Source organism: Lontra canadensis, unplaced genomic scaffold (genome assembly GCF_010015895.1).
Source record: "Lontra canadensis isolate GAN:19392208 unplaced genomic scaffold, GSC_riverotter_1.0 scaffold125, whole genome shotgun sequence".
NCBI lineage: Eukaryota > Metazoa > Chordata > Mammalia > Carnivora > Mustelidae > Lontra > Lontra canadensis.
The window spans coordinates 5,147,516-5,157,437 of NW_022631119.1; the positions used below are offsets into that span (position 1 = coordinate 5,147,516).

A 9,922-nucleotide genomic window follows, 5' to 3' on the forward strand; every position below is an offset into this window, starting at 1 on the left:
GCGGTGGCCTGTCTCACCCCCGGATACTGGGTGTGCCGCCCAGTGCCGCCGCAGGGGCCGGGGAGCGCCCCACGGCCCGAAGGAGGCGTGAGGTCGTCGGACTCTAGCCTGGTCCGCGCACCGGGTCCGCCCGAGGCTGGCGGGCACGCCCGCTGCTCTCCGCCCGGAGTTCTTTGTCTCTCTCGGGCTCCCGTCCGCCCGCCCCACCCCTGCGCCCCCATTGGCCAGGGCTTGGGCCCGGGCTCCGAGAGGAGGGAGCGAGTGGGCGGGGCCGCGTGGCGTCAGGGCAAGATGGCGGCCTCGGCGGCGCTGTTCCTCCGCTTGCGGAGCGAGCTCCGGCTCGGCGCGCGGGGGCTGTGCGCGAGGCTAGCGACACAGCCCCCTCGGACCCCGGACCAGGTGAGCGGAACGGGGGTGGCCCGCGAGTGCGGGGGCCCCTTTCTGGAGTTCCAGGCGGAACGCCGCCGCGCGAAGGCTCTGGGACGCAACACCTCAGGGTGCTGAATGGAATGCCGCACGCGTTTCGGGGCGCTTCCCTGCCTCCCGGGGTGGGCAGCGCTTGCCCCCCTCCCACAGAGCTAGGTGCTGAGGGCTGAAGTGCGTCCTCTGAACGCCACTTTCTCTGGACCCCACGTGGGTGCAAGGGGGAAGGGAGGTCACCTGTGTCCCCTCTCAGTGACCTCTCAGGTAATACTTGAGGGGAAGGGCCTGGGATGCTGGGGTCCCATTCTGGCCTTGGGGGTATTTCCCCGCGGTGGTGGCGGTGATGATGAGGTAGATGTGCGGGCTTCTAATCTCACCGTGCCTCCACGTTGACAGAGATCCAGCCATTCTGACCTGACTTCGTGCCCTTACTTCCCCAGGCAAGCCAGTGCCCCTCTGTCCCTGCTCCCATCCCTTCCCCTCTATACCCACTACTGTGAACCCCAGGCATCCAGATGTTTTAACTATCCATCCCATCCCCTTTTGTGCCCTCCGTTGCCTTGCTCCCAGCATCCCAGTGTCCACCTAGTCCCCCTGATTTCATTTCCCTGCCCTACAGGATCCTAGGCACCTGGCCTATCAACTCTTGAACCCCTGGGATCCTGGCCCTGGACAGTCTAGTTTTGACTCTTCTAAGAGACCCGATCTCCTGGTTGCTCCTCCAGAGACACAACACTCTGAGGCTATGGGGTGTCTGTTTCCTGGCTCCTGACCTTGAGTCTTCTACTAGGGTACCAGAGTCAACCTGCCCTTTCTCATTTCTCTCTGGACTAACCTATCTCCTCTCAATTGCAGGCCACGGAAATTGGGAGCCGCACGGGCACCAAGGCCCAGGCTCAGGGGCCGCAGCAGCAGCGGAGCACAGAGGGTCCCAGCTACGCCAAAAAAGTCGCGCTCTGGCTCGCTGGGCTGCTGGGGGCCGGTGGGACTGTGAGCGTCGTCTATATCTTTGGTGAGAGACATATGCCTGTTTCTCAGTTTTGTTCCTTTGGCCCTCACTTTTGCAGAACCTCCCCCCGCCTTTCCCCTAAGGGTTTGGCCCATTTCCTGGCTCCTCCCTCATTAAGGCCGCCAACTAGAATATCTACCTTGGAAATGGGAGATCTTTCTTCTTCCTCTACCTGCTTTGCTCAAGGTTCCACTCTTAGTTGGTTATGCACCAGGATCCAGAGAGTCACTTGGAAGAGGGAAAGTTGGGGAAGGAGGGGCCTAACCAGCCTCCTAAACTGCCTCTTCCTGCAGCACCCAAAGCTCCAGCCCTCCCCAACGTCCCTTCCTCCAGAGACTGTCGAGACCCTGCCCCAGTCCCTCTTCTCTCAGACACCCAGGATCCTGACTACCAACCCCCTCCTCTCTTGATCTTAGGAGACCATGCCTCTTCCTTGTTCCCCCAGACCCAGGAATCCAGGCCCCCTGCCCTCTTCCTTCCTCAAGACCCAGGAGACCAGGCCCCAATTTCTCTCATTCCTCCCTGTCTCCCTTACAGGAAACAACTCTGTGGATGAAACTGGTGCCAAGGTGAGGGAGATAGAGACCCAGAGGCTTTGCCAGGGGTCCCATCCTGTGGGTCCTTTCCCCTTTGGTCTGCTCAGGCTCATTTCTGGTCTTGGGGTGAGACTCCCTCCCAGGGACCTTTGCTGACTCCTCCCAGGGCCCCAGAGATTCCTCTTTGGGGTTTGATGGGGTTCTGCCTCTGCATCCCAAACCCTATATTTTTGTTTCCACCTTCCAGATTCCCGATGAATTCGACAATGGTGAGTAAAAACAAGCACAGATTCTGAGGTTCCCCTTGGGGAACCTCCCTATTCTGCTGTTTATAGGGATGTTGCTTTCCCATCTGGTGCCCCCCCACCCCTCCTCCTTCCACTGGGGGGTAGGGGAGTCAGCAGCTGGATGGCTTTGAGGGGAGGGGCATTACAAAGCCCTAGTCCTCTTCAGCCCTCTTCACTGGCGGAGCAGATGGTCAGGGACAGATGGGGGAGGGGAGTCCACCGTAGGAGTGCTTGGAGAGAGGGGGGTGTCTGTCACCGGACACATGGCTTCCTGTGCCTTAGATCTGAGCGGCTGCAGCCCTTAATCCCCTCCTATCATAAAGACAGCCTCTTGTTCACCCCCAGCCCCCCACCCCATGAGGCTCCTCATTTCCAAAACAATGTCTCTTTCCTCCCTCCTCCTCTTAGTTAACCAGCTTATGGTGGAGAGTTTCTGACAAATTGGATAGTAGAGAGTAGTTGTCAGTCCTGTCACATCTGGCCCTTCCCAGGAGAAAAACAAAATTGGTAGGTCCAGAAGGCCGCCTGTTTGTGCTGGGGAAGTTTGCAGACCCTCATGTTAATACACTGGTTGCTTAGGCTGGGCAGTTGGGTAAGTATGCTCTTTTAACTGGGTAATCTTTCTGGTTCAAATAAATCAACATACTGATTTAAGTGGGGCAGTAAACACACGGGTTTAAGAAGCGTGCGTTTGCTAGCATAACTCGTTGCGGTATTCTGCTTGTGAAAAGGCAGGCCCTTACATAGATGGTGGCTTAACTAGACCAAAAGTACCACAGTGAAGGAGGCAGTCAGGTAGACTTGCTGCTTTCAGCGGGCTTCAGTTTATTCATTTGAACCAGGATTTTTCAGTCTTGGTCCCCTCAGTACTTTGTGGAGCAGGGAGTGCTTGTTGTGGGGGAGCGCCCTGTGCCTTGGAGTGTGTTGAGCAGCATCGTGGGCCTTGGTCCCCTAGACGCCAGTATCTTGACAGTCACACGTGTCTTCAGACATCGCCTGAGTTCCCCGGAAGGTGGCAGACCAGATAGCTCCAAGTTGAGTACTATAAAGTACGTAGGTGTGTGTACGTAGTTAGTGTGGCTTGAGTAGACTCATATTAGCTCGAAGCAGGCAGGTCTGGAAGCCTGGTGGTTCCAGTGGTCTGAACACACAGGCATGATGTCAGCAGTCTCATGGGTGTGGGTTTTAAGTGGGGAGACGTATCAGTGTTCGGTTTTATATCTCGTGGGGCGGGTGGGTGTAAGTATCCGCACTAAAACTGGGCAGGTGGATAGATGTATTTGCTCCCGCCTGGTGGTTACATCCTTGCCTTCTACCTTTGGACTTAGAAATGAGCTTGTTCAAACCAAGTGGGTCTGTAGACTTGTGTCCGGTAAGTAAACAAACCCCAGCTTCATCTGGGAGGTTGAGCAGTGGCTCATCTCAGAACCCCTTTCTGCCCTGCTCTCCTCCTAGATCCGATTCTCGTACAGCAGTTGCGTCGGACATACAAATATTTCAAAGACTATAGACAGGTGAGCGGGATCCCTGAGCCCAGTCCCCAGCCCTCCCGCGCGGGCCCCTGCTTCCTTGTCTGAGTGCCCCCCACTCTCTCTCCCACAGATGATCATCGAGCCCACCAGTCCCTGCCTCCTCCCAGACCCTCTGCGGGAGCCATACTACCAGCCGCCCTACACGCTGGTCTTGGAGCTCACGGGCGTCCTCTTGCACCCTGAGTGGTCGGTGTGTCCTGGGGACGGCAGCGGGTTGGGGACACTAAGTGGACACGGGGACCCAGATCGTGATGATACGGTTAAGGGCAGAGACACTGGCCCCAGCTCCGCTGTGTCCTGGGGAGGAGGCATTGCTCGCCTTGCCTTGCTCGCCTGTGAGACGGTCCGCCCCGTGGCTTGTTGTGAGGCTGCCTGGGCACACGGTCCATGCTGCCGAGGAGTCAGTCAGCCTGCGACCCAGACCCTCCAGACTCCGAGACCCTCGTCACGGCCGTGTACTCCTGAGCCCCCCCTCCCCGCCCCACCCTGGAGCTAGAAAGATGGGGGAGAGCACTCTCGTTCTGGGGATCCCCCAGGCTGGGGCTTTGTTCTCTTGGGGGTCTCTGGGTCTTGGTGTTTCACTGTCCTCCCTGCCTCCCCAGCTGGCCACTGGCTGGAGGTTTAAGAAGCGTCCAGGCATTGAAACCTTATTCCAGCAGCTTGCCCCTTTGTATGAAATCGTCATCTTTACGTCCGAGACTGGCATGGTAAGGCCTCAGGACAGTGGAGGGTTGATCAGTGTGGCTGGAGGGTGGGAGGGTCAGGGCTCAGCCTGACCCTGTTGTCCGACCCCATTCCCATCCCCAGACTGCATTCCCACTCATCGACAGCGTGGACCCCCATGGTTTCATCTCCTACCGCCTCTTCCGGGATGCCACAAGATACATGGATGGCCACCATGTTAAGGTGTCATGTGGGGGGCCACGGGTGGTCCTCTAGGACTTGCTGGGAGGGGCGGCACTTCCTGAGGGAAAGAGGCCCCAGCTCTGACCCCAGCCCCAACCCTGCTTCTGCCACAGGTCTGATTCCGACAGGCCTTCAGCCTGCCCTCAGCACGGGCTGGGCTTCTGGGTTCTTCTCCCTTCCCCAGTATCGGGCTGGGAGCCACCCCCAGTGGGGGTGCGGGGGATGGAGTCTCTCCAAAGGAGGCAGTTGGGGGTAACAGAGGGTTATGAGATCTGGAGGCTGTCTGATGTCTGTCTGGAACCGATTGTCTTTGGGGCTGTGTAGCTGTGGTAGCTTGTATGAAACTCTGGGCCTTGTTTGCACTCCCAGGACATTTCATGTCTGAATCGGGACCCTGCCCGCGTAGTCGTCGTGGACTGCAAGAAAGAAGCTTTCCGCCTGCAGCCCTACAATGGTGTTGCCCTGCGGCCCTGGGACGGCAACTCCGATGACCGGGTCTTGTTGGACCTGTCTGCCTTCCTTAAGAGTGAGGCTGACCCCCTGAGCTCCTGGGCTCTGACCTAGGAGCCCTTGACTCTTAGGAGTAATGATAACTGCTTAATTCTGCACACACCACCCCCACCCCCCGTGTAAAATTGGGTACTTGAGGTGTGGGAGGTTCACGAGCATCTTGTCATCTTTAGGAGTTTCTGAGAACGTTTGGGATGCTCTGGGATATTTAGGGAATACTTGGGGGAATGTCCAGGGGAGCCCTTTTAGAGCGTTAAGAAATGTTCCAGGTAGCAGTGAGCAGCCCCAGTATCTGACCGTTACCCATGGGGACCCTGCTTCCCTATGGCCTTTCTGCCTGGCTGAGCCCTGCCCGCTGTGCCCGCAGCCATTGCGCTGAACCGCGTGGAGGATGTCAGGACCGTGCTGGAGCATTACGCCTTGGAGGATGACCCCCTGGAGGCTTTCAAACAGCGCCAGAGCCGGCTAGAGCAGGTGGGCCGCCCCCGATCTGCAGGGGGTGGGGGGCATAGTATCAGTTCCCAAGGCTCCCAAGAGAAGGGCCCTTGAGCAGCCTGTCTGCACTCTGGCTGCAAGAGCTTGAGCAAGGCCTTTGTCTTCCCCATGACCTGTCCTGTAGGGACAGTTTCCCTTCTTGTAATGGGGGAGGGGGTTCGATTCCATAGCCTGATCTGAGAGCAGGAGACAGGGAATGCCAAGCATGGGTCTTGGAGAGGGGTAGTTTGTGATGGTTTCCAGCAGATCTGGAGGCCCCAGTTTTGTGTGGACAGGAGATTTGGGCCAGGTCTGGGGAAAGGGCTGGTGTTCTAGAGGCTTGGGGAAGGGGTGTGGGCTGGGCAGAGGTTTAAGGAAGGTGGCCCCTTGGATGAGGGAGCCTAGGAGGCAAATACCCACCCTGGGCTGACCCTCCTCTGTCCCTCACCCCAGGAAGAACAGCAGCGCCTGGCTGAGCTCTCCAAATCAAGCAAGCAGAACCTCTTCTTTGGCTCTCTTACCAACCGCTTATGGCCTCGCTCCAAACAGCCCTGACCTCTCTGAGCCTCCTCAGACTCACTGCCTGGGTCCTGGGCCCGGGGCTCAGTGCTCCCAGACTGTGGCTTGGGCAGCCACATCCAATAAAGTCCATCCCAGATGCCACACTCCTGTGTCCCGAGAGTCTCCAGCTGGGGGCATCGGGGTGAGGTCCGGGACTCTTGGGTCATCGTCCCGATCGGCCACCGGGCACAGAGTAGGTTCTTCAGTGATCAGGATGGGTTTGAACCCTGGCCTGGGAAGCCGCAAAGCCGGGTTCCTCTGGCCGTGTCTTCCATGTGCCGTGTGACCACAAAAGTGCGTCTCACTCCTTAATTTCCACAGATTCCTCACCTGTGGAAAAGGGAAGAGAGGGCGGCACTGGGGGTCCGAGAGCCAAGTCACTGCCAGGCCACTGTTTGCACGCACCATGTGTGGGCTCGGGGGGCAGTGGGGGTGCTGCTCCCTCTGCCCACCCGTGGCCCTGCGGGAAGGTGTGCCTGGAGTTGCTTGATCTGCTCTTTCGACAGAAGCCCGAAGTTGTGATTTTCATATTAAGTCTCTTGTGAAATGCTGGCTCCTAACTGGGACAGGCAGTGTGGCGGCACCATGGAACTTTCTGTGATGTTTATTCCGTGTCCCGTGTCTGCACTGTCATGGTCGGGCAGAGCCACAGAGTACTGCAGTGTAATGAGGGTAGCCAAGGACTGGATCTTCTGTTCGTATCGTTTTAAGTAACCTTAATTTAAGCAGCCATCTGTGGCTCATGGCCCCCTGCTGGGGACAGCACAGTTGCGAGCCATTCCACAGTCCCGAGTCCCTGACTTTCCATGTTCAAATCCCAGTTTTACCACTTCCCGCCTCGTGTGGTCTCGGGCAGGTTACTTCGCCTCTTGTGCCTCAGTTTCCCCATCTGTAAAGGCAACGGTACCTAGCTCACAGGCTAGGCTGAGTGAGGCACCCCATGGAGGCCCTCAGATGGTAGCCGTGGACCTTGGGCCCAGCATCTGTGTGCCTCCGCTTCCTCAGCTCACGAGTGGGGGTGACAGTAGGACCTATCTTCGAGCAGTTGAGTCAGTCACGGGAAAGCCCGTACCCAGCGTGTGTAGACTTCTGTGGGCTGCCTTACCCAGTTCCCATTCTGGCTTCGCAGACTGAAGCATCCTGGGCCGGTTTGACAGCTCCTGTCCCCGGCTGGCCCAGCCTTTCCTCCAGCCAGCACTTAGTGCTAGGACTGGTTAAATAGTTTAAAAAGACATCCCCTGGTGTTTGCGATAATAACGAAGATATACCTCTGTGGACCGGATTGAGTCTCTGGACTCAATACATTTTTTTTTTTTTTAAAGATTTTATTTATTTATTTGACAGAGATCACAAGTAGACAGAGAGGCAGGCAGAGAGAGAGAGAGGGAAGCAGGCTCCCTGATGAGCAGAGAGCCCGATGCGGGACTCGATCCCAGGACCCTGAGATCATGACCTGAGCCGAAGGCAGCGGCTTAACCCACTGAGCCACCCAGGCGCTCCACTTGAAATGTATTCTGAAAGCACTGCGGAGCCATGCAGGAGAGGGACAGGGTCAGATTTGTGCTTAGATCCCATGGGCCAGAATGGTCTTGACTGGAGAGAGGAATCAGGGCTGTCGGGCCCAGGAGGTGCCTGGCCACCTTAGTGAATGTTAGGGAAGCACCTGCAGGAGGGGGAATCTGCTGAGAAGGGAATTCAGTAGAGGAGGGAGTATAGACGACACAAGCAGAGGGAAGACCTGTGCGAAGGAGCCTGGTCTGTCTGTGTGGTGACCATGGCCCTCCCCTGCGCAAAAGCCTTCCATGACTCCAGTCCTCAGGATTAAGAGGAAACTTTTTTTTTAAGATTTTATTTTTGGGGTGCCTGGTTGGCTCGGTTGAGCGAGGGACCTGATTTGGCCTGGGGTCACGATCCCAGGCTCCGAGCTCAGTGGGGAGTCTGCTGCTCCCTCTGCCCCTCCCTGCACTCGCCCACGCTCTAAAATAAATATATCGGGGCGCCTGGATGGCTCAGTGGGTTAAAGCCTCTGCCTTCGGCTCAGGTCATGATCTCAGGGTCCTGGCATCGAGCCCCGCATCAGGCTCTCTGCTCAGCGGGGAGCCTGCTTCCTCCTCTCTCTCTGCCTGCCTCTCTGCCTACTTGTGATCTCTGTCAGATAAATAAATAAAATCTTAAAAATAAATAAATATCAATCTTTAAAAAAAAAAAAAAAAGGAAAGATTGTATTTTTAAGTAATCTCTACACCCAGTGTGGGCTTGGACTCACAAACTCAAGATCGAGAGCTGCCGGCTCACTGCCAGAGCCTGCCAGGTGCCCCTAAGAGGAAAGTCTCTAACTGAACTCGCTCCTTGATTAAAAATTGCCAAGCGCTTGTGTGTGCCGGGTTCTGCTGGGCTGCACTTTCTTGATCATCCTGTCTTCTCCAAAAGAAAAATAAGTTTGTAAATCGAAGTTGTATTTCCCCCATAAGTATTAGGCTCTAAGTATTAAAATGTTTTCTTTGTGGGGCGAGAAAAAGGGGTTGGCGTCACCTAAGGGCTTTACTCAGCACCTGGCACAGAGAGTTTGGGACTGGAGGCTGGAGCACCTGCTCTCACCGGGCTTTCTTTGACGTGGCCCCGGGAATACTTCGGGGCTTCTGGAGGGCCCTCGGGGGGTGCCTGGTCTCCCCATTGTGAGGGAGCGGGGCGGGGGGTGGCTGATCTGTGAAGACAATTTCCTGCCCATTTGCTCCTCACACCTTCCGGAGGCCAAATGGGCGGCCCAGCTGCGGCCCAAAGGGGGAGGGGCGCGGGCGTCCGGCAGATGGCGGCATTTACATACAGCTGGAGCCCCCTCGCAGGCGGGGTCTCCCCACCCGGCGTCTGGTGCATCCCTGATGCGGGGTTTGGAAGGGTGGCTTTGTCTTCCGGAGGGCAGCACACACACCAAGCAAGCATGTACACACACACACACACACACACACAGGTCCATAAAGAACCCGGGATCTTCATCGCCCACACACATGGCTACGCCCTTGGGCTTCCCGACACCTAATCTCGTTCACACGCGGACGTTCGGTTATTCACAGCTGACACAGACCCTACCACACACGCACAGCCGCCTAGAGGTACCTGCACAGACCTCAAAGTTAGAGGCTCACGTGACTCCACACAGTGGTCCAGGATCTCACGTTCACTCTTACACACGTCCAGAGAAGCATCCACAACAGCCACACAGTCCCCAAAAGTCACACAATCATGAAGTCACGTACATCTCTATTCTCCCATGCTGGTGCACACGCATACACACACACACAACCACAGAATCAGAATTACTTACAACCTCACAAATAGTCTTAACTGTATACACTTTTAGGCACACGTGGAGGCACGCGGTCTCAGCCAGGAACACAATCACAAAGTCATGTACAGCCTCCCGCCAGCAGCTCTTGCTCACACCGCATGCACGCACAGAATCTTAAAACCCTGTATAGCCTAATACACTGGCTTAAGTCCCTAACCCCACCGCACCCTCAGTCACACGCGGAGTCAGGCCCAAAGCACACGCAAGATGGCACACTCACCGCATAGCCGGCGCCCATACAAAATCCACGGTTGCTCCCGCAAGCTCCCCTTCCCCTGCGACCTCCTCCCCTAGGGTCTCCCGGAGCCCGGCGGCTGCCTGAAGGGGCGGGGCCGTCC

The 9,922-nt window shown here is 56.9% G+C and overlaps 1 protein-coding gene across 1 annotated transcript; it reads left to right on the forward strand.

The window, feature by feature from the left end:
- The first annotated feature begins 258 nt into the window (after window positions 1–258).
- TIMM50 (translocase of inner mitochondrial membrane 50) lies at window positions 259–6,342 on the forward strand. The gene is made up of 11 exons (XM_032841882.1): window positions 259–399; window positions 1,279–1,435; window positions 1,970–2,001; window positions 2,216–2,237; window positions 3,711–3,769; window positions 3,858–3,977; window positions 4,390–4,494; window positions 4,595–4,693; window positions 5,063–5,219; window positions 5,571–5,677; window positions 6,131–6,342. Exons 1-11 carry the CDS (start codon window positions 292–294, stop codon window positions 6,230–6,232), a joined length of 1,068 nt encoding a protein of 355 aa, XP_032697773.1. The 5' UTR covers window positions 259–291; the 3' UTR covers window positions 6,233–6,342.
- The last annotated feature ends 3,580 nt before the right edge of the window (window positions 6,343–9,922 follow it).